The sequence below is a fragment of the Genypterus blacodes genome, unplaced genomic scaffold (genome assembly GCF_046128005.1).
Source record: "Genypterus blacodes isolate CSIRO-AG114 ecotype Tasmania unplaced genomic scaffold, CSIRO-AGI_Gbla_v1 ptg000027l_1, whole genome shotgun sequence".
Classification (NCBI taxonomy): domain Eukaryota; kingdom Metazoa; phylum Chordata; class Actinopteri; order Ophidiiformes; family Ophidiidae; genus Genypterus; species Genypterus blacodes.
Window position 1 is genome coordinate 2,775,797 of NW_027466840.1, and position 23,796 is coordinate 2,799,592.

General features: G+C 43.0%; 1 protein-coding gene and 1 long non-coding RNA gene across 4 annotated transcripts in view; one reads left to right on the forward strand and one right to left on the reverse strand.

The window, feature by feature from the left end:
• The window catches only part of dock11 (dedicator of cytokinesis 11), a 36,280-nt gene that overhangs the window by 9,503 nt on the left and 2,981 nt on the right, over positions 1-23,796 (forward strand). The window contains exons 9-50 of one of the 3 annotated variants that reach the window (XM_076143714.1): positions 630-709; positions 1,037-1,120; positions 1,335-1,475; positions 1,968-2,264; positions 4,238-4,360; positions 4,494-4,576; positions 5,046-5,168; positions 5,335-5,411; positions 6,088-6,272; positions 6,515-6,580; positions 8,556-8,648; positions 9,518-9,641; positions 9,818-9,939; positions 10,100-10,183; positions 10,278-10,367; positions 10,453-10,574; positions 10,683-10,752; positions 10,854-10,979; positions 11,259-11,330; positions 11,679-11,825; positions 11,935-12,018; positions 12,147-12,258; positions 12,651-12,689; positions 13,785-13,966; positions 14,493-14,606; positions 14,824-14,899; positions 15,457-15,545; positions 16,242-16,362; positions 16,615-16,681; positions 16,838-16,885; positions 17,071-17,216; positions 17,500-17,615; positions 17,709-17,846; positions 18,755-18,937; positions 19,137-19,250; positions 19,649-19,864; positions 20,906-20,963; positions 21,200-21,306; positions 22,220-22,342; positions 22,615-22,728; positions 22,966-23,112; positions 23,301-23,511. In XM_076143714.1, the coding sequence (XP_075999829.1) occupies positions 630-709; positions 1,037-1,120; positions 1,335-1,475; positions 1,968-2,264; positions 4,238-4,360; positions 4,494-4,576; positions 5,046-5,168; positions 5,335-5,411; positions 6,088-6,272; positions 6,515-6,580; positions 8,556-8,648; positions 9,518-9,641; positions 9,818-9,939; positions 10,100-10,183; positions 10,278-10,367; positions 10,453-10,574; positions 10,683-10,752; positions 10,854-10,979; positions 11,259-11,330; positions 11,679-11,825; positions 11,935-12,018; positions 12,147-12,258; positions 12,651-12,689; positions 13,785-13,966; positions 14,493-14,606; positions 14,824-14,899; positions 15,457-15,545; positions 16,242-16,362; positions 16,615-16,681; positions 16,838-16,885; positions 17,071-17,216; positions 17,500-17,615; positions 17,709-17,846; positions 18,755-18,937; positions 19,137-19,250; positions 19,649-19,864; positions 20,906-20,963; positions 21,200-21,306; positions 22,220-22,342; positions 22,615-22,728; positions 22,966-23,112; positions 23,301-23,511 (4,914 nt within the window). The remainder of the gene's footprint in view (positions 1-629; positions 710-1,036; positions 1,121-1,334; positions 1,476-1,967; positions 2,265-4,237; positions 4,361-4,493; positions 4,577-5,045; positions 5,169-5,334; positions 5,412-6,087; positions 6,273-6,514; positions 6,581-8,555; positions 8,649-9,517; positions 9,642-9,817; positions 9,940-10,099; positions 10,184-10,277; positions 10,368-10,452; positions 10,575-10,682; positions 10,753-10,853; positions 10,980-11,258; positions 11,331-11,678; positions 11,826-11,934; positions 12,019-12,146; positions 12,259-12,650; positions 12,690-13,784; positions 13,967-14,492; positions 14,607-14,823; positions 14,900-15,456; positions 15,546-16,241; positions 16,363-16,614; positions 16,682-16,837; positions 16,886-17,070; positions 17,217-17,499; positions 17,616-17,708; positions 17,847-18,754; positions 18,938-19,136; positions 19,251-19,648; positions 19,865-20,905; positions 20,964-21,199; positions 21,307-22,219; positions 22,343-22,614; positions 22,729-22,965; positions 23,113-23,300; positions 23,512-23,796) is intronic. The other 2 variants (XM_076143716.1, XM_076143717.1) reach the window with 2 other exon arrangements.
• LOC142993085 (uncharacterized) lies at positions 11,728-23,776 on the reverse strand. The gene is made up of 3 exons (XR_012961100.1): positions 23,691-23,776; positions 19,684-19,859; positions 11,728-11,832 (listed from the first exon to the last, which is right to left on the reverse strand). It is a non-coding gene; the product is annotated as an uncharacterized LOC142993085 (long non-coding RNA).

Sequence of the window (23,796 nt, forward strand, 5' to 3'; positions counted from 1 at the left end):
GTTTTTGTAGAAGCGATTACTTGTGAGGGTAGTTTTGAACATTCCTCTGGGATTATATTTAAATATATATGGTGCTTGGGAACTGGAGCGTAGCCGGTTCGAGTCCCCCCTGTGGACTGGCAGCCGAAAATTTGGCAAAGAGACACTGCAGAGGTGTTATGAGACAAGTGACTTGACTGCTTGTTGAGGTTGACGTTTGCCAGCAACTATATGCTGTTTACACATTTCTTGCCAGCATCTCAAAACCAACCTAGCCTTGATTTTTAATATGCTCTCTGCAGAATATTCCACTCCAGCCAAGTAGGCTTACCCTGGTCACAAATCTCCAAAATGCTGATGAGAGATTGGGAAGTCTTCCAGAAAGGCAGAAGGGGTTGTTTGAGTTCACTTGGCCCACCATGTGTCACCTCCGTGCAAAGGGAGTCCGCAGAATGATGCAGGCTTCTTTTTGATTTGATCAACAGATTAAGGAAAGATTAGTCTCGCTACTCTGTGTTCTTTTGGACAACAAAACCTGCAGACTGAAACAAAAGCAGCGATTAACAAACTTATTTATGTGTGATCACTGTATATTGCCATTATTGCATAGAACCAGTGCTTTGTGGGTAAGAGTTTCCTTTTGTAATCAGATGACGACACTTCCAGCCAAGGTAAAGGGGAGAGTCTGATGGAGAGCTTGGGGAGGAGCTTACACCCTGAACTTATGAAGGTACTGCACACACCATCCAATGGGAATCTCTAAAATCTACCTTATTCATCAATATTTTTGGTAATTCTTCTGTCAAACCAACAAAACACAACAGCCCTATCTACCTATCCACCTAAATTACAACAACTACAGTTAAATCTCCTCCTGTGACCTAAGGGCTTCCTTTGTTTGGCTCTATTGTCAGATACCTAGTCTTCTCTTTCCGTCCTTTTTTTCTGTCAATGTGAATTTCCAAATTTTTTAATAGAAAGTATTTTAGAATTTAAAAAGGTAGTAATTATATTAGATTGTATTTTCCTCACATTTCTCTGACCTGTCTGTCTGCAGTATGTCAGAGAGACAGATCAGCTCAATAGGATCAACAGGAATGAAGGCAGACAGAGGCTCTTCTCTCTGGATCCTGAGACACAGGTGAAGAAGATGCATCTTTCAACACTTGGCTGCCTTATCATTTATTTAAGGCAGCATTGATTCAAACTGTTTGTTCTATGCTCCCGTGTCCACTATTGCTTCTACTTTATGTTCCTCCTCCCCCACTGTGTGTCTGTCTTCATGTGCTGCCCTCTCCTTTCTTTGTTTCTTCTTTTCTTCTTTCATCCTCTCCTGCTTCTGTTCTACACTCCAGAGGCTGGACTTCTCAGGCATCGAGCCAGACGTTAAGCCTTTTGAGGAGCGTTTTGGCCGCCGTATTGTCGTAAGCTGCCACGACCTGACCTTCAGTCTCCAAGGATGTGTCAGTGAAAAGGGTGATGGCGTCCTCACAAATGTACGTTACATTGTCTTTCCTTCATGCTGCGTTGTTAGTTGTTACAGAGTCATATCCACGGTGACATTCATGAAATATTATGCTAAGCTCAGTCACATTGAGTCTTCAGTCTAAATTGTGGGAGGCTGCATACCGACTTAGAAGGATTCTCTGGTTGGATGAAGAAGCAGCACAACATTGAGTGCCCCCTTTGTCAGAGTGGACTGCTGTGATCTTTAAACACCGGCTTAAATCTCCCCCTGCCCCCCAGTGCATTAGAGCAGATGGAAGGAGAGATGCAGAGAGATATTTGTGGTAGCTTCCCTCCTTGTCTGCTCCTTCTCCTCTCCATTTGCCATCTCAGAGTGCTCAAATGTACCATGTTACCATACATTTATGCAATAGAAGTCAAATCCTATTTTTCACAGGTCAGCTTCAGTTGGGGTTTGACATTTCCCACCTTCAAATCTACCTGGGCAGTTATCTTCAACCTATTTCTTTGCTGAACCACAGGTGGAGCCATTCTTCATCAGCCTGGCTCTGTTCGATGTCTCTAAGAGCTGCAAGATTTCGGCTGACCTCCACGTGGACCTCAACCCCTCCTGCGTGAGAGAGATGCTGACCGACACCTCAGGGCGACTCTCACCTTCGTCCGACACAGAGGGTGGAGGAGGAGGAGGAGGAGGAGGAGGAGGGGCTGACGAGGGAGGTGGTGGAGGCAGGATCATGATTAATGGCGATACGGGGAAAGGCAACAGCCTGCCTGTACTTCAGAGGGTGTCGGAGGCTCTACTGCACTTCCCTACACAGGTAGAGACTTGATTGTGTCGCTCAGCTTCCAAATTAAATGTGGACATCTGCCTGAATCACACACATCAGTCAGTGGGTGTGAAACATGAATCACTGTTGAACTATTCATGCGTTATAAGGTCTGAAGCTATCAAGAATGTACCACTATTTTCGCACTACAGTATTCTGTATACAGGATGTTGCATCACAAATTGTCATTGCGTCACCCAAATTAATGTTATTACCAAAGAAACAAGAACAAACTCACAACAACCAGTCACATTTTCTCATACGACCACCATCCAGGCAAACGTGTGTGTGTGTGTGTGTGTGTGTGTGTGTGTGTGTGTGTGTGGATTGAATATTTAAAGAATCACATTTATTTTACAATTCCAGTTTCCCTAGTCTAGTGAGATTTTGTCTATCCTTGGCCTTTCCTCGCTGTACCTTAGTCTTTTCCTTAGACTGCTCACTGAGGAGACAGAGTGCATTTCCGTTCCAGGGAAAATTGACTCTGCTGATGGATTTTCTTCCAAAGTCAGCAAATTCCTCCTGTGACTGAACGATGGAGCCCTGTGCCCAAACACATCATCATTTCCTTTTCTTCGATGGGATCTCTTTTTTTTAAATGTGCATTCAGTTGTCAGGCAATGGTTGTATTTCCAGATGTTGACTGAGTCTCCAGACAATGTTTGGTCATTGTCTCGTCTTTAAAATCTGTTGTTACTTTTGGAATATAGGAGAGTCACTTAATTAGTTAAGAATAACTTCAGTAAATCTTGCACTTATAGCTTCATGCGTGGGTAGTGCAGCCACAAGTAGCATTCCAGAGTGTTACACGTTATAGGAAAGCTGTAAACATAGAGTAAAGCAACAAAGGAACACTTTTAAGATGAGCAGAAATGTGTAATCTAGCTGAAAACACACACATACAGATAAACACATGTACACAATCAGAGCAGGATCTTCTGCCTGCCTGTGCTTAGTGTGTTATTATAGCATGGTAGGCCACAGTTTAATTTAGGTGCGTTGGGTGTGGTCCAAGGACAGAGCCTCCAGCTCTCCCCAATGCCTCAGCATAATGGAGGCCACACACTCTCATTCAGTTTATTACATAATACACAAATCCAATAAAATAGTCATGATACAAGTATTAAAAGGATTTACAGGGAGCTTCTGGCTTTGTGCTCCGACCATCCACCAGGCGAAGAAGTGGCCTGTGTGTCCAGTATGATGGGAAATGGGAAAGCTAGATTTCATGATGCCAAGGTTCAGTTCCGACTGAAACCAAAAGCAGCTGTGTGGTTGTGTGTGACCTGTGAAGATCAACGAATCTGGGCAGAGAAAAGGCCATATTCTTATTGATCTGGATTTACAGCGTTGTTAGCCTCTAATGGTGCAGCTCTTGCCTCTCACATGTGTTGCTCCGCTTGTTACTGCTGCATTTGTCATGATTTCCAATGTGACTTCCTGCTGACTCTGCCTTCACATGTCTGCTGAGTGCTCTGCCACGCCCAGAAAGTTGTCTTACTTCGTATGTCTGTATGTGTGTATGTAAGAATACTTTTATTGGTAAGAGGTTGTCTGCATTTACATTTTGTATTTGCATTCCTGTGTGTCAGAGGACATGAAGAGCTTCAGACTGCCCCATTTCACAAACCAAAAATAGATGTCGACCTCATGTGGTTTCTTTAACTTCGGCACTAACAACCACTTCCGCAGCACTTAACTTCTGCAGAAGCATGAATAAATTGGTGGATAAAAAGGAAAAAAACCCTCCCTATTGCCCGTTTTAGTACCCAAACCTTCCATTAATCAATCCGTTTCTTCCTCTTTGTTGTCCTCTACATGGAAATGGAAAAAATGTGAAGGGAAGAGAGAGACTCATGTGCTCACAGCTTGCCGACATGAATCACTAGCAAAAATCTGGACCTGTTGCATCAAGCCTTTACACTGATTCACCTTCTCACACCCTCCTTCCTTTCCCCCACCAGGGTATCTTTTCTGTCACCAACCCCCACGCTGACATCTTCCTGGTGGCCCGTGTTGAAAAGGTGTTACAGAACGGCATCACCCACTGTGCTGAGCCGTACATTAAGACCTCTGACGTCAACAAGGTCGGCTGTCTGTCTGTCTATATACCTCATTTGAATACAACCGAAAGGTCCAAACTGTTGACTTCAGATTCAATGTGTGTTGTGTTGTGCTGTGCTGTCTTTCACTTTTTGCTTTTCTATCTTTTCTTTCCAGACTGCTCAGAAGGTGCTAAAAGCTGCCAAGCAGACATGCCAGCGCTTGGGCCAGTATAGAATGCCATTTGCTTGGGCTGCAAAGTAAGACAGGGCTAACTTATAACTTATAACTCATAAAGGGGATATACTGTATATGTGTGTGCGTATGTCCTTTACATATATGTATATAAAACGTATATACATATATCTTAATCCAGTATAAACGGTATCTATCTATACATCTTTTATACTGGGCAACCCTTCTTACCCCTGTACCCTTCCTGATGAGAGGGTACAGGGATGGAATGATGGAATGAAACTACAGCAGAGTGATGTGCTGACACGACCCATTGCAGTCTCCCATTTTTGCTTGTGACATGTATGACGTGCATGTAAACCCCTTATCTTAATTATATACAGTAGAAGATAGTCGAGGACCCTGGATATGGTGGCTTTATCCCTGCGAGATAAAGATGTACTGTAAAGCATGTAAAGATCGCATACTGAGGATGAAGTTCTTCTGCAGTTTGTGTGAGATGGGCACCTTTGACTTCTTTGGTTTTGGCTTCAGGCAGGTGTTCCAGGACGCCCAGGGTAGTCTGGACATGGATGGGAAGTTCTCTCCTCTCTACCGCCAGGACAGCAGCAAAATCTCCACTGAGGACATCATCAAGTTGCTGGCCGACATCAGGAAGTGAGTCATCGCCACTTCTCCGTTGTTTTTGTCAATGCTTAGCTACTGTAGTGCTAAACACACGTTTCGTGGGACTATGGAAATAAATCATCCCGCTCTACCCCACACTACCCTCCCAAGACTTAAATGCACCTCACACTCTTATTTTACTTTTCCCCCTCTGCAGGCCTGAGAAGAGCAAGCTTCAAACCATCCCTGGACAGCTGAATGTCACCATCGAATGTGTCCCGCCAGACTTCTCAAGTGTGTGGTTAATTCTTTATGGTGTCCTTATCATAGCTAACCCAGTACTCTTGTGTCAAGTCAAGAGCGCTAACCACTACATTACACAGATATAAGTCAGCTATCCTGCATCCCTACTAAGATGAAATGCACGACACAATCACAATCAAAACCTGCATAACTACATAACTACTTTAGCCTGCTAGAATTAAATATGCTGCTTGTTTTAGTTGTGCATTAACTGCAAAAGAAGTTAAGATAATGTTCATAATTATATTCTTATTGGTAGTATTACAACCCACCAGTCACAATTCCCTTTTAATAGAAAAATATAGACTTCTAATGGATGAGAGAATATAATTCAGAAATTGCATCATGCAGACATTAAGCAAATGTTAAAATGATATTCAAACTCCCCATTTTCTTTATTTGCTTTTCAAAAATAAATAGTTTGTAAGAGTTATAGTAAGTTATTGATTGTTTAAGGAACTATTTGCTTGTAACTGTAATAAGCCCTCTGGGTGTGCAGGATCTGGTCAGCTTTCTTTGCGTTTACAATTTCTCAAACAGCTGTTTTTGTAAGTTCACTAAGCACTTACCACATCAAGATCCTCAGTTGACTCCTCGTCACGGTACAAGAAAGGGGAACACAGCAGCAGAGGGCTGGTTTCACTCGCCCCTGTGCTGTGTTCTGCAGATACCGTGACTTCCTCTTACATTCCTGTCAAGCCCTTTGAGGATACCTGCGAGAGGGTGTCAGTGGAGATTGAAGAGTTCCTCCCCGAGGAGGCCAAGTACAACTACCCCTTCACCAGCTACAAGAACCAGCTCTACATCTACCCTCTGCAACTCAAATACGACAACCAGAAAACCTTTACCAAGGTGTGTATGAGGAAATCACGCCCAGGCTGGTTCTGTAAACACACAGGAAACAGAAGCTACATGGCCAATGATTTTCGGAATGAATCAAGTGGCTTGCATAACAAGAACTGGTTTCTGTTTGCACTGAAACATCATGAAGCACAAATGGTATCACTGATTGGGTTGATAGGTCAAGCTCACTCACTGATTATACAATTTAATTGCCTGTGTGCACTGATTGTATCATGATTTGTCCTTGCCAGGCTCGAAACATTGCAGTCTGTGTCCAGTTCCGTGATTCAGATGAAGACAGTGTAACTCCCTTAAAAGTAAGTACAACATCGTGATGTGTGAAAACAACAATGCAACTGTCACCCTATGGTTTCAATTTCAATTTCATTGTCTAGTTTGCTTCAGGGTCTAAGTTCTCCCCTCTCTCTCTCTCTCTCTCTCTCTCTCTCTCTCTCTCTCTCTCTCTCTCTCTCTCTCTCTCTCTCTTTCTGGCTCTTTGCCTTGCTTCCCTCCTGTATGTTTATAAAAGTAATATATTACAACAATGATAAGAATATTCACACAGCCTGTATGTGGAAATGCTTCAGTAGTAGTTTGTATAAATCAGGAGGTGAACTATGGATGATTCAAAAATTACTCTTTGATCTATATTTCATGGGCATGGTGATGATTTCTCAGAAACCCCTGTTTTGTCTGTGCTCTTAGAGCATTTTGATGATCTTTCCTTTTCTGTGGAAGTCAGAGTGCATTTGAGGGGCCAGGAAAAGGAGAGAGAGGAAAAGATTACAGAAACTGGTTATTATAGCTGGCAGGAGAAGATAATGAATGGCCGCTCAATCTTTCTCTCTTCCTTTACTCTCCCCCCCCCCCCCCCCCCCCCCCCCCCCACCCCCCCCCCCCCCCCCCCCACACACACACACACATGTCAAATATTTGTGGGTGGAAAAAGTCATCACAACACAGTGGATCATTTCTCTACTCACTTTTTTCCAGAGGGAGGGAGTTAAGATAAAATCCTTGGATTCAGATTACCAAAACATTTATGCTTGATGCTCTGGATCAAGGGACTCCAGACAGGCCTATTCTCTGGAGACATATGAAGCAGATAGTATGTCCCATATGTCCCACTGCGCCCCACTGCACGAGACACATCCTAAGGCCAGCATTGCACTTCTCCTGAGATCTCATCAGATTAATCAAAGGCAGCGGAAGCTCAGGAACGTTCTGAGTCTTACACAGTAGATGTTTGTGACAGAACGGAAATTCTTCTGAAGCTTTTGGGAACAGGAGCTGGAGCTTAGGTTTTAGTTAAGGTAAGAAGATGGGAGGAATTTCTTCAGTCTTCATTCTTGAGCCTTTTTTCCTGACTATCATGAAATGCCTGAGTCGCAAGTCATTGTGCCATGAGTCTGAGTAGGCAGCTTGTGCCAGTGCAGCCAGTGTTTGTTAGGGGTCCTGTGTGAAACTCCACTGTGAAGTGTGCGTATGAATGAAACATCTTCTCCAACTGACTGCTGATAAGATCACAGACGGGCCTTGGCCCTCATCCCAAGCCAGCTAATCAGGACTTCTATCACTGCTTTACTTCCACATGCTGTAGTTCCAAGAGCCCCTGGAATGCTTTATTGTTCCATTGTTATAGACAAATCATGCACCTTGTAAACTCCAACAAGCGATCCATGCTGAGATCTTACTTTGAACCCTGTTCTAATGCAGAGCGTTTGCTGCCTTCAGGCCTCATCTAGTCCTCTTGCAGCTGGTTTTCCGATTCGCTCCCATCCTATTGGCGCCAGTACTCCTCTGGCTCGTTCCCATTATTGTTCAGTAGACATGGCAGCAATCAGAATCCAATTTACGGTATCAAATCTGACTTTTAACCCAGTGTTCAGACCTGATTTCAGATGTACATCACTACATAGAATTATTGTTACCACAAAGGTTGCTGCTGAGATAAAGCCCAAGGCTGTAACTCTGCAGCTTCCCTCAGAGTCTTAACGGTGCAATCACACTGGCCATGTGCTAAAGGTATTTACGTGCATGTGGGTTTTCTGTGGAGGAGGAGCAGCGGAGAGGCATAATTACAACAAGGTCACTATTGCTGAAATGCTTTATAATTAGTCTCAGTAAGAACACTCCTATCCAGGATTCAATCAAGATCCAACTCCATTTTCAACTGTAGTCAGTTTCTCCCCTTTGTTGTTCAGTTTGTTGGTTTGTGCCTAACTATAGGCTGCTGATCCCCACCATTAAAGGTTCTGAGGTGGATAACGTGTGTGCTTGTTTGTGTTTCAGTGCATCTACGGTAAGCCAGGAGAGTCACCCTTCACCAACAGCACATATGCAGCGGTGTTGCATCACAACCAGAGCCCAGAGTTCTATGATGAGGTAACCTTCACCTCAATTACTACAATTTCTATCCCGTTAGTAACAATTAACTGGAGTTTTGCTGGGAGTGGACACAATGGAGTGGAAGAAACTCTGAGTACTTCTTAAGGCTCAGGAAGATTTATGTTTGATCAGTGCTTAAATTCCTCAGTGAGCACTTAGATAATCCTCTAAATCTGTCACAGAGAAGAGCACCAAGCACGCACAGACCACCACACACACATAAAATGAGTTCAGCCAAGGCGGCAGGAGTCAGGACACTGTCAGAGAGATACAGTTGAAGGGATCACATAGTCCTGATATCCAACCGATTTTAAGAACTTCTCCAAACACACACATACGCAGACACAGAGGCAATAGTTCCACTTGCTGTCCTGTGACAAACTACATGCCACTGCTGCCCCCTGTGGTTAAATGCTGCAGTGTTTCATTTCCTAATAAGCCATGATAGGAGATAGAGAAATATATCATTATTTGTATAGTTTAGTAGGTATTTAGATCTTCCACTCTCAGTGAACTTCATCTTGTTGTTTAGCAAAAAATAGTTGAATATGCAAATGATACAAAAGAAATGATTTCAAAATTGTGAAGAGTGAAGTCAGCGTCTTTGGTTTGGATAACAGTTGATGTGAAAATGATTGTGATATAAACAAATTTATTTTAAATGTGTTTGAAAATGATGAAGCACAAAATCCACATTGCTTTGACTTATGTTATGTTACTCTTGGCTTTGGAGAAGTCTTTGATATTGGCCCCCCTTTAGTTTACACTGGGATCAGAAGTGATGTCATTGCACAGTAGCAGCAGTCCTTTGTTGGTTTGAAGAATGAAATGATGGTGTATTAATACCAATCAACGTTTGTGCGCAGATAAAGATCGAGCTGCCTGTCCATGTGCATGAGAAACACCACATCCTGTTCACCTTTTACCACATCAGCTGTGAGTCGAGCAGCAAGGCCAGCAGCAAGAAGAGAGAGGGAGTGGAGTCTCTGGGTAAGTTTAGAATGAAGGTGTGGCTGAATGACATGTGTGTGAAGGAATGCAGAATGATGATTCCAGTATTTACCTTAAGAGAAGTAGTGTTATGTGTTCCCATTTGGGTATATTGTATTGTATTGTATGTGTCCCTTTGGACCGGTAAGCAACTGTCCTACTTTCCTTTGTCCCAGTGGGTTACTCTTGGGTGCCCTTGCTTAAGGATGGGAGGATGCAGTCTGTAGAGCTCCAGCTGCCTGTATCTGCCACTCTGCCCCCTGGATACTTATGGGACAAGAGTCAGGACAACAAGAAGGTACAAGAGAAGGCACTGATTCAGCTTCACATGGCTCCTCTCGTAAATCTGAATTCCACTATGGCTGTGTGTTCCCCTTCCACCAGGCAAAACTTTCCTTTTCAGAAAATTACCAAGCATATGTTTTGAAGATATTAATGACATGTTTGCTTATTCATAGTCCCAACCAGATATCAAGTGGGTGGAGAATGCCAAGACAATTTTCAAAGTGAGGACCCATGTAGCATCAACGATATATGCTCAGGTACGCTTCATACCTCTACCATTCTTCATTCTCTCTCTCTCTCTCTGTCTCCATTTCTCACCTAATGTTGTGCTTGATGTGGTTCAATCCATAGGACCTGCATTTACACAAGTTCTTCCAGCACTGCCAGCTAATGAGGATGACTTCAGAGGGCAACCTAGCAGAGCTCATCAAATACCTCAAGGTGAGTCACTGCAGGTCAGCCATTTTGTTAGGGTTCCAATCCACGATTCTACCCATTTTTCTCCTCTTGTTCTCCTTCCTCTTAGTGCCTGCATGCCATGGAGACTCATGTCATCATCAACTTCCTGCCTACAGTGCTCATGCAGCTGTTTGAGGTCCTCACAGCAGCAACCAAAGAATCCCATGAGATCGCTGTCAACTCTCTTCGGTCAGTATGAATAGGAAGAAGACTAAAACGAGGGCACATTTTGTATTTTGCGCCTGTACTGTAAGTATAATGCTTCAAACAACTGAATGCCCTGCTGTGTGCTTTCAGTGTCATCATACACATAGTCTCCAAATGTCACGAGGAAGGACTGGAACACTACCTACGCTCTTTTCTTAAGGTATCACTCTTTTCATATGACTTGTGCAAGACACGCAAGACACATGTTGTGTTTTTAAAGAGCATCTAGAGTTGATTTATTTGTGTGTTCTCCGTTCTCAGTATGTCTTTGTGAGCAGCAACCCTCCATCAGGGAACTCAGTGACCACTCATGAGGTGCTGGCTTCTGCCGTCACAGCCACCCTCAAGCAGACCGCGGACTTCAACACCAGCAATAAACTGCTCAGAGTGCGTACTCTTTGTGTGTCTTTTTCACACCCTGACTGCATTGTGTTTTGTCACCGAATCATTCCAGTTTAGTAATTGCAGTACCAAAATTGAGCAGCAGGTAGCGCACTTACTGTACAAGTGCCATATGGTTTGGTGTCTATAACCTACCGTTCTATATTTTCATAGTGCTTCATATTTTCCAGTTTGACTCACAAGAGTAAATTCTTTTTTATAATTTTTTTTACACACTGCTGGGAATAATCACAATTATTGAACTGACTCACTCTTCCTTTGTAGTATTCTTGGTTCTTCTTTGAAACCATGGCCAAGTCCATGGCACAGTACTTGCAACAGGGCAACAGGATGAAGGTTTGTGTTGTGTTTATGTTTTGTTATCAAAATTCTGAATGAGTCACCAGTAATGAAACTAATTCTGTTTCGAAGCATGTGGTCTATTGTTTATTATTAGCATAGATCTCTTCCTCTTGGCACACAAGAAGCTACATGTGGTACGATATTAAAATATCAACTAACTCAAACTGAACAAAAGAATAGTTTCACAGTAGATACAATTACAGAATGAAAACAAGGCCTGTAAAATCGTTTAATTGTGTTTTGAGTTCCACATTCGGATGTCAGCAGTCTTTTGTAGCAATGTTGTGCCTTGCACTTGTTCTTAACTCTCTTAATTATGGTGTTCCGATAAAAACCTTGTAGATGCCACGAGCCCAGCGTTTCCCCGACAGTTTCCATCAGGCACTCCAGTCCCTGGTGCTGTCCATCATGCCCCACATCACCATCCGTCACATGGAAATCCCAGAGGAAGCTCGCTGCGTCAACCTCAGCCTGGCCAATTTCATCAAGGTGTAGACTACAAACACACATAAAACAAAATCCATTTAACATCATTTGTTTCGTCAGTTTGTGACGTATACCTCAGCAGCTTGTGTTCTAACTGCATCTCTCTCCGCAGAGATCCTTGACCTTTATGAACAGAGGGTTTGCCTTCAGTTTGGTCAACGACTACATGTGTCATTTCACTCTCAAAGCTCCTAAGGTATTGTACTTTGATTGACCCACCTACTGTTAATAGACATAGCAAGTCAGATTGAATTGCTTAGCATGCTAGGCAATGGGAAAGGTACGTGCACATGTGCAATCATGCACTGTTTTTGTTGATCACAGGTGCTGACTGAAATGAGATTTGAATTTCTGATGACTGTCTGTAACCACGAACACTTCATCCCTCTTAACTTGCCCATGGCATTTGGACGCACCAAGATGCAGAGGGTACAAGGTGAGAATCAAACATATTCTGTTCCCCCTCATCATGCTGCATTAGGCTGCCTAACTCATACACAAACAATGACATGGCAAACCCCTCACTGACCCCCTTTTTTGGACGTGCATTCAACCACAGTGACTCCCAAATTATCCGGCCTGATTTGTTTGGCCCACTCTAGCACATTCTAAAGTAAAGCAAGTCAAGTGATGTCAAATCATGAGCCTGACCTGTAATTCCACAAGGAGTTAATCAATCATTTACAGTACTAATGAGTTTTATGACTATTTGAATCACCTCAATTTGAAGGAAACAACTGTGTGCTGCATGGAATGTTCACATTTTACCCCCCAGATTCTTTATTTTTATTTCCCCTCTCTGTGTTTTTGTGTTTTGCCTGTGGTCAGATTTTATTCCTTATGCGACGGAGCTTTTTGGCAGCGTAGGTAGGTGATGCTCACCGCACCTTACATCAACGCCAAGTTTGCTGCCTTATGCAAACGTTTGTTCATGACTGCTCCTTGTTTCTGACTTGCACTAATCCTTCCTGTGGGCCCCCTGGCTCTCACAGGACACATGTCCACTCTCATTCACTTGAACTACAGTGCTTACATTAATACTTTCATCTGCTAACTGCTAATCCCTTGTCCGTACATTTCCATATGTGTGGTAGACTAGTGCGGTTCAACTGGTGTTCTCTCCTCAATGTTAATGATTTGATATTTGAATGGCACTATAAAGGACATCTTTGGGGAAGCTATGTAAAGCTTGCAGTTTGTCTTTGACTTCTCTACGCCTCTTTCTCGCTCTCTTTGTTTGCCTCTGTGTTCACTATCATTAAAGCAGCAAACTTGATTGCAGAGGCTCTCTTAGTCAACAATCTGCCTTGCCTGTTTTAATATTGCCACAGCATTGTCGTGACCCTGTCATAGTCATGCAAAGTCGTGGTTTATTTTGAAACAGACTTTGTTCTCATTTCCAGTCAGTGGCGCATTTGTCATGCTCTTTATCGAACACACCGAATGAGCTTTTTTAGTTTTTGTGTAATCCGCCACAGTCATCTCCACCACAGGCTGCCTGTTCCTCCATTAGCCACTGTGTTGAAGAGATCAGGATGGTTATCAAATGTGCACTGTGCAACAAACTCTGCAAATGAAGTGTCATGCGCAGGAAGGGTGTAGTTCATGTTGACCTGTGCCTAATACTTCTTTGTTGACACATGCATATTTAGTAGATAAGTCCCATAGAACTACAGTGAAGTCAATTTCATTTGTAAAGCCCAATATCACATATAATGTCTCAAAGGGCTTTACAGAGCCACAACATCAGGAGGTTAAACTCCAGAGAAAACCTTAATGTATAAGGAAAAAAGGAAGAAACGAGAGGCAATACCTAGAGAGATCCCTTCTCTACTAACAGCCGGTGTCAGTGTCAAAACTTTATTTGATATTTACTCTTGGATGAATCGTCTCATTCATTTGATCTCATCTTTATGGAGAACTTAATACTTGATTGACCCTTCCTGTCTAACCCACCTACAGAGCAGAGCCTGGAGTTTAGCTTGACAGAGGACTACTGCCGCAACCATTTCCTTGTGGGTTTGCTGCTCAGAGAGGTGGCTGAGGCCCTGCAGCAAGGGCCAGAGGTCCGGCAGCTGGCTGTGGGCGTGCTCAAAAACCTCCTCATCAAACATGCCATGGATGATCGCTACACCACATACAAGGTGAGGAAGACGGGGAAAGAGGCAGACAAACAAACGGAAACATATCAAAGGTTGGACAGAGGGACTGAATCAATTATTTTGACAATATGTACCATGTGGAAACAAGTTGCCACCTCACTGAAAACCATAATAAGTTCTTGTGCATGTAAGTCGTGCATTCTTTTGTTTTAGAAATAAAACAAAATAAATCTTTAGTTTTACATCCTTTGAGTAAGTCGCTTTGTTTTGATGTTGATCCAATGTTCCATTCTGTAAATGATATTTCCATTCTTCACCAAGAGAATCTATCAGTGTCTGTTATGCAAACCAGCCAACATTTCGAATGCAAATCTCTGGTGTATCTAGATAGCGAAACCCCATGAGGACAGGTGGCATTTGTTTACCTTGTAGAGGGCATAAACTGCGTAAGGAACACAAAGCCAGAACTGTCCTTTTGTCTTGTGTGATTACATTCACTACCTCAATAACAACATTTTCCTATCACTTTCCACCATTAATTACATGCTTCTGCTATCTGATATTTCAGAACCAACAGGCCAGGATCTGTCTGCTCTATCTTCCTCTGTTGGAGCTGCTGTATCAGAATCTGAAGCAGCTGTCTGCCCAGCCACACCCCTCCAGCCCCAGGCTTGGTCTTGCTGTGAGTCCCTTTTGCAAATAACAATTCTTTGCAGATAACAATCCTTTGCACAAACAATAACATTGACATTTGATAGACTCGTGTTACTGCTTTCTGATGAGGGTGTAGCTTGATTAAAAGATTTCCATGGTCCAACTATGTGTTTTGTACAAATGCTGTTGAACATGGACAAAGTAACTGTTCCAGTTCTCAGCTCCTGTGTTGTGTCCTTGCCCAGGGCTCTAGAGACGACCTAATATCAGTCAGCTCTACAGACAGCAGGAGGATCAGCACTGCTATAGAAAAAGACCACGGTGAGCTTAGAGCCTGAGTTACACTATATAGGTGCCACTTCATCATTACCACCACAGCTACACAACAATGTTAATTTAACACACAGTGCATATGTGACCACTTCACTTTCACTCTATGAAGACAGCACCTGCACTCCTTACGTGTTGGTTTCAACGGTTTATGCTACCTGGGTTTATAGTTGAACAAACAAAAATCCAAAGAGAGCACAAGGAAGTTGTTGCAATTATTGCTTGGGTGTGTTCCCATCATATTTGAATTGCAAGTCACTGTGTCTTTGGGCTAGTTATCATTCTTCAGTTGGTTATCAAGTCATATGGGCTGACGTGGCACATTTGTAGTAGAACTGGAAATGTTCTGAGAGGGAAAACATATTTTTATTGCATCTTTCATACAAGAAATTCTGTTTATTTGTCATAATGGCCAGGAATAGATTGTGTTAGATATATTGTGTTAGTGCATCATACAAGAATTAAACATGTACAATTAGGCCATCATATGTTCAATATTTAGCTGCTGACGGTAGATTGGAATCAATGTTGCACTGTGATCGTTCCAGGCCTTTTAGGGCAGAATGGCCATGTGGTGAGAAGAGAAGACTCCAGAAGTTCTCTGTTTATGGACACCGGAACACCAGACAGCACTGAGGCAAGGGCATCTTACACTGGGACACACATGCATGTTCTCTCATACATCTAACACAAGTACACTTGCTCATTAAAACAGTGTCATAAAATCCTAAACATGGCCCACACTCCCCAGCACTTATGTCCTCTCAAGGATGGAATGCCTGGGAATACAGAGTCAGGATACAAAATAATTCACCATTCCTCTATGGAAGTGCAACACAGCAATTGTCTTGATATTTGGCTGAACAAAAGAAGAACTGCATTTGTCACATTGTGTTGCTCTTTTGACCTGGCCCACCTGCACAGAGAGGCACTACATGTTCTAATCAGGGAGAAATTCAGTATGTCAATATGTTTATACAAGCAAACATGCAATTTTCAACTGAATTCACACTTCAGTATCTCAATCGCCGGACTGAAACTGGTACTGAAGTTGTCTGCTGTATGTGGTTTGGCCATACAACCATAAAATAGAAATATTTACTCTACCTATCCTATTTTCATAGGTCTTATTCCTTAAGGTGTGGACGGCATATTAGATTTGTTTTTATACCAGCTTGTCTTCCTGCTATAGTTGCACTATATCAATATTAACTGTGTGTGTGTGTGTGTGTGTGTGTGTGTGTGTGTGTGTGTGTGTGTGTGTGTGTGTGTGTGTGTGTGTGTGTGCGTGTGCGTGTGCGTGCGTGCGTGCGTGTTCTTGTGTGTGTTCCAGCTCCAAAGACGTTGCTCCACTATGAGCAGCGCCCCCCTACCGCCTGTCAGCAGACTGGGACAGTATGAGATAAAAGGCCTCCTGCTCACCTTCCTGCACATCGTCAAGACCTTGTCAGAGGGTCAGTGCTCCAAACACTCTAAACAGAAAGGCCTTCATGAACCACTACATGGGAAATGATAAGAGAGGGGAGATCAGATAAGGGGAGAGTCAACATGGAGACTCAGCTTATGGTCTTTACACAAACAATGAGTCTCAAGGTGCCAATTGAGCCGCTCCCATAACGGATGTTTTGTTGAATTAAATATAGAAAATAACATTCAAAAGGTGTTTCTGATTTCTCCTGTTTGTTTGTTTATGTGTTTTACCAAAGATACCCTAATGGCTTACTGGAACAAAGTCAATCCTCAAGAAATCATGAACTTTCTTAATTTGCTGGAGTAAGTAGTCAAAATAAAAATCTGTTCCCCATAACAGCTTGTGTGGATGAGACATTATGTACCGTAACTCAATCAAATGTTTCCTGTCAATTTCTACAAAATATCTCTGCCGCTTCTTTTGATGAACTCTTTGCTACTTGTCCACCCTCCCTTCAGGATCTGTGTGGTCCAGTTCCGCTACATTGGAAAGAGAAACATAAGCAGGTAGGGCCTCACAGCACTACGTGTTGTCTGTCATACATGATGTACTTGCCAAACCCATCTGAAAAAACAATGTCCTTTCAAACACAATTATGTTCAAAGCAATATTGCATTTGTTATACTTCTGGTAAACTCTTACAATATATTTTTAACATCTTTCCCTTTCCTGTTGATATGTGTTTATACAGGAGTCAGGAGACATTTGGGTCAAAGCTCTTCTCCTCAGACAGGAAGTCTCAGACTATGCCAGCGATGCGTTGCAACCGAGCCAGCCTCATACAGACTAAGATACACCAGTTCAGCACCATGGAAGCCTCCCTTACACTCAATATAGGTGAGGTCCCAAATAAACACAGGACAGAGACTGCTGTCTGGTGCAATCTAATCACCTTATACTGCATATTGACCCGTTTCCTGACCCGAGGGAAGCAGTGGCTCAGTGGGTAGTTCTTCCACTTGGGAACCGGAGGGTCGCCGTTTCGAGCCCCTGCCGAGGTGCCCCTGAGCAAGGCACCGAACCCTCAATTGCTCCCCCCTCTGCGAAGGGTGGTAATGTAATGTAAGTCGCTTGATCGTAATGTAATGTAATGTTTCTTTCTTCTGTGTGTGTTTTGCAGGAACGGGGCTGTCAGAGGCAGAAATCCATCACCACGCTCTGCTGGAGGGCAACATATCCACTGAGGTCTGCCTGAGCGTCCTTGATGTCCTTTCCCTTCTCACGCAATGTTTCAAGGTTAGCACACATGCGCACACACACACAAATACAGACACACAAACACACAAACTATAATATTGACTTGGTTATATTTCTATGAATGTGTGTCAGACCCAACTGCTGGACAGCGACGGACACAACCCCCTAATGAAGAAGGTGTTTGATGTCTACCTGACCTTCCTCAAAGTCAGCCAATCGGAAACGGCACTCAGACATGTCTTCGCTGCCATCAGAGCCTTTATTAGTAAGGTATGCCAAATACCCACATGCACGCACGCAGAAAGTATACATGTGATGCAAAGGACTGCTGAAATATTATATTGCACAAGACTAAGATGACGGTAACAGCATGACTATTGAAGGCACCGCTGCTTCCTCTGTTTCAGACTGTATGTCTGCTTTGATACATTGCAACAGTTTCCTTCAGCAGGAAGAAATTAAGAAATGCATCATTCACATCGTAGAGTCTCTACTGCTTTGTTCATAGTGTAAATAACCAAGTCATTAACTAAAGGAAACAGAATTATTTTCAACTGTTGGTGACTATAAATAATGATGGTGTGCTGCTGCCTGGTTCCCATATACTTGTTTTGACTTGAATTTATTTTGTATGTATTTTTAGATGTTATTTATCCATTGCTGAGATTCAGTTGGCGAGTGCTCTCACATGACACATGTGGTTCCCTAGGGGGGTGATCTCCTCTGCTGTCTATGAGAAACCCATGAAATCATCAGCATAGGATACTTGTGTTAGCAGCCGAAGAGTCCCTGATAGACAATGGCTTTTCGTGTTACACAATTATATGAGTGTTGCAAATTCTGAATGTGTGGGCAAGCTAGTGTCTTACATCCGAACAAACTAGGAAGAAGCACAGAATGACTCAACAACACCAAATACAAATACAAGGCACTACACATTGAAAGTGGCCTCCAATGTGCTGTATACAGTACAGGTGCCAGTGTGTAGACATGTGAGCTGTAGCACTACATATCCACAATACCTACTTTGCCCCAAACAGGAATTAGGCACGATAAAACTTGCATGAAGCAGTAATAACAATACACTGCCATGTTCCTGTTGTTCCTCCTGCTTAATGTACCTTCTAATCACCTCCCAGACCATCTCCTTTTAATAAACTAACACGTTGTTGTGGCAGTTCCCATCGGTGTTGTTTAAGGGCCGCGTGACGCTGTGCGAGGCTCTCTGCTACGAGGTGTTAAAGTGCTGCGTTTCGAAGCTGGGATCACTGAGAGCTGAGGCCTCAGCTCTGCTGTACCTGCTGATGAGGAACAACTACGACTACACCAAGAGGAAGACCTTCCTACGCACACACCTGCAGGTATAGGGGATTGAAAACCAAAGAAAGATTGAGAGAGGGATGTATTTCTATCAGCTCTGACTAGACGCAATACGTCTTTGAGCTAAATGGGCCAGTTTTTATTTCTGTCACATACCTTCTTCTGGACTTTCTGGTTTATGCATGTAATGACGTGCTTTCTCCTTGGCTGCCTCCCTTCCATCCCTTCTCATATGTCTAGATCATTATTGCAGTGAGTCAGCTCATCTCTGACGTGGCTCTGACGGGCAGTTCACGCTTCCAGGAATCGCTCTCAGTCATCAACAACTTTGCCAACAGTGACAAAGGCATGAAGGTACAAAAAGGAGTGTTGCTTTAGTTTAGCATGCTATGCTTGACTAAGCCATGAGTGTATTCCACCCAGAAACAACAGAATGGCAGTGTATGTGTTTTGAGAAGAACAAAAATGCTAGAATAACAGGATGAATATCAGATTACAGCGTCAAAGCCTAACACATGGTCATATCAGAGGAAATCAGTGGGATGTCTTAGCAGTTCAGTGGAGGGTTGATAATTGTGGAAATCTTTAGTGGCCTGTTACCAAATGTGGAAATCTTTAGTGGCCTGTTACCAAATGTGGAAATCTTTAGTGGCCTGTTACCAAATGTGGAAATCTTTAGTGGCCTGTTACCAAATGTGGAAAGCTTTAGTGGCCTGTTACCAATTACCATATCATTCGTATGTGTGATGTAGTCCACAGCATTCCCTTCAGAAGTCAAGGGTCTCACCAAGCGCATCCGTACTGTGCTTATGGCCACCGCCCAGATGAGGGAGCATGAGAGAGACCCAGAGATGCTGCTAGACCTCCAGTACAGCCTCGCCCGATCTTACGCCAGCACCCCAGAACTGAGAAGGACCTGGCTGGACAGCATGGCCAGAGCTCACCTCAAGAACGGAGATTTTTCTGAGGTATCAACAGGGAGAGATTGAACAAGCTTTATGTCACCTTTTCTGTATGTTCATCAGTCTGCTTGAGATTTAGAACGTTACCTGCTGGTGTTTCTCAGCCAGTCTCACATTTAATTTCACCATAGAAAAGAAAGTAAAGATAATAAGTAATAGGTAATGCCATACACGAAGATGAAACTGTATGTATATATACAGAGAATGGATTTCAAAATACTGCTGCTTATGTGTCAATTATGTATCAACCATTTTATAGTCCTAAACCATTGACTGATTTAGGACCAAAATACATAACTGAAATGCTTTTACAATATGAACCCTCTAGACCCCTCAGGTCATCTGGGATTGGTCCGTCAATGGTCCCCAGAGTCTAAACTAAACATGGAGAAGCATTTAGTTACTACGCAACAAATAGCTGGAATATTCCAGAAGATGTCCGACTTGCTCCAACACTGACCACTTTCAAATCCAGACTGAAAATGATGATGTTCACCAGTGCGTTTTGCTAAACTGCACACCTTGCACTTTGATCAAATTCACTTGATTTTGTTCTTCCTCGTGTATGAAATATGCTGTCTAAGTTAAGGTGTCTTTCCCCTTTTTGTTCCATTTTCACGGGGATGACAAAGAAACAGAGTACTGATGTGTTTGTGTATACAGTACGTTAATTATCCTACAATTTTACTACAATATGAAAACTCCTTCCCTAAATGAAAACTGTCCAACTTGTCACGTGGCTACTTCTGTGTACTTTGACACTTCACTGGGAATAAGCTGGCAGTAACGTTGTTCATATGAAAGGTGTGGCTGCACTACATACAGTAACTGAGTCTCGCTATGTGACTGACACAAAGTTGAATACATAGTTCAATAGTTGAACATACAGTAAACTGCATGGCACCTGGGGTTCCCTGTAAAATGCCATTGTTTGTTTACTCTCACTGTTTCCTGGTGAGTTTTCAAGTTGAACCTAATATTTTGTGTCTTTGTCTCATATTGCACAGTTTGTTGGCTCACTGTTAGTTTTTGTTCTTTTCTCTCCAGGCAGCTATGTGTTATGTTCACGTGGCTGCACTTGTTGCAGAATACCTCCACAGAAAAAGTAAGGAGCCTCCCATACACACTCACACGCTCAGACAATACAACCCTTTCACTTCCACATGGGAACTGAGTTGATGTGTAAACAAAAGGCCTCATTAGAGGAGTAAAGCAAAAATAATAGCTAGTAAATGAAAGACAATATACCAATGCTAAACACTGGACACCACCAGATGCTAGGCTACAGCTACAGTGCACAGACAGGGAATCATTAACATTGCCTTGCTGTTTTCCCCCCAGAGTTGTTCCCCAGCGGACTTGCAGCTTTTAAGAAGATTACTGTGAATATCGAAGAGGAAGCAGCTATGAAGGAAGACACTGGCATGCAGGATGTTTACTACACTGAGGTGAGAGACCGAGTTTCCACACAGTCTTACAACCCTGAAGGTGAATAGTGAAATTAAGCAAAACAATGCAATGTTTATTTTTTTCACAAATGTGACCAACACTGATGAGAGTGTGGGAACAGCAGCTGAAGTGTTTTGACTTGCTATACTGTTAAAACACCAGTAAATCCAGGAGGAAAGGGTACTCAAGATAAAAGACCATCGAATGTAGTCAGGGGATAAATCAACAAAAGCTGATCAACACGAACCAACGCTAGACAACCACTGTGATGACGGAACGTTCATTTATGTGCCGCAACAAGCTCACAGTACGTTCAAAGGCAAAATGTGATTAATCCAATAAACAATAACCAAAAATAGTTATTTGTTTTGGATTGTTTGGATTCTGATGACACACAACCAACGGGGAGGGGCCGCAGGGCAAAGGAGCTTGAATGATGCCAAAGGAATTAACTGAGACAGACACAACACAGTTCTTACTATAAAATCAATGTAATCACTATATCACTGCTGAACTCATGTGTCTAGACAAACAACTGCTAGGTGTAGAATATGGATCGGCCCTTTACCTGCACCAACCCAACTCACGTAAACACACACTTGGCAGACTGCCTGATACTGTGTGTGTATCAAATGAGCAACACTCTCAAACTCACACCAACAGCAAGTGCCACACGTTTATAGGGCACTCGGCAGCTTCTGATTGGCCACCTGGTGGATTGGCTGATTGGTGGGTACTGGCTGTCTGTCTTCTTGGTGGAGCAATAGGTCACAGGGACCTGAATTAGAAAGTAAAGGTAGAGCGAGAGAGAGAGAGATACAACAGAAACAGAAAACACATCCATCCACCACATGCAGGGATGTAAAGACTAATAAGAGTTTAAGTTGATTCTTTTTCCCCTCCATTTTTTAGGAAGTCTTGGTTGAACACCTTGAGGTCTGTGGGGAAGCCCTGTGGAAAGCCGAACGATACGAACTCATCACACACATTGCCAAGCTCATTATTCCCATTTATGAAAAACGCCATGAATATGAGGTAAACATGAGATAAGGCACTTCTCCTGCACTCACAATCTGAATACAAACACGTCGCCTCTGCTCTGTTTCATTGTTTTTCCACGCTTCATGCTGTCTTTGATGCCCAAAAGAACACTTTGGTTTGTTTATGGTATAGTTTACCCTAAGTGAAGTTTCTTCAGCAGTCTCTTAGTTTGGATGACATAGTTGTGCCTGCATACTGTCCCTACACACACACACACACACACACACACACACTGTCTGAGCCATCCAAGTATTGTTTTTCTGCAGAAGCTGAGCCGCCTTTACGACACCCTGCACAGAGCCTACAATAAGATCCTGGAGGTGATCCAGTCGGGCCGTAGGCTGCTGGGGACCTACTTCAGGGTGGCTTTCTATGGGCAGGTGAGATCAATGTACAACTCCTTATACCTGTCACAGGCTCAGTCAAGCTCATATCCTTGTCTCACTGTCCCTTAGTAGCTTCAAGGTATAAGTAAACACACTGTACTCACAGATAATTGAATTAGAGTTTAGAGGGTTTGTGTGCTTCATTCACGCAGAAAAATATTATAATTCTAAACCAGTGATCAAGAAATGTACTTTTGTTTTTGTCTAAATGAACATGCATGTGTTGCACAGGGCTACTTTGAAGAGGAGGATGGAAAGGAGTACATTTACAAGGAGCCCAAACTTACTGGCCTTTCAGAGATCTCTCAGAGGCTGCTGATGCTTTACGGGGAAAAGTTTGGGTCTGAAAACGTCCGGATAATTCAGGACTCAAACAAGGTGCAGTAAATATTTGGATGAAGAATGCTGTGGACATAAATAGTCCTGAGATTGTGGGCAGTGTTCCCTTTTCTTCACACTGTGGAATCTCACTGAAGGGGTTTAATCAAAGTTTAGTTGACCTGTTCTGGCAGAAGCCTTTAGTTTCATGTTATGTTTCATTAAGCTTGACTGTTTACTGTACACAGGTAAATCCCAAGGACCTGGACCCCAAGTTCGCCTACGTCCAGGTGACATTTGTCAAGCCTTATTTCGAGGAGAAGGAGGTGCCAGAGAAGAAGACAGATTTTGAAAAGTGCCACAACATCAACCGCTTTGTGTTTGAGACACCGTACACGCTGACGGGCAAAAAGCACGGCGGAGTGGAGGAGCAGTGCAAGAGGAGAACTGTGCTCATAAGTATGTGGAATACAAACACACTCAAGTGCACGTGTTCTCAGTCGTCTGGCATTTGACATTTGGAGTCAATAGTTAACAGATGGGACTGTGTATTTTAGATTATAAATTAAGCCTGGTTATCTTAAACAGTTCTTTCAAGAAACCAAAACCAGTTGTTCATGCTGGTTAACAACACTGACCTTTGACAGTTGCTTCTCTCATTCTTCTCCCTGTTTGTTGTGGCAGAGTCTACTTCCGCAAAAGGAATTGTCTGTCTGCACGTTAGCTATCTGATTTCACACCCAC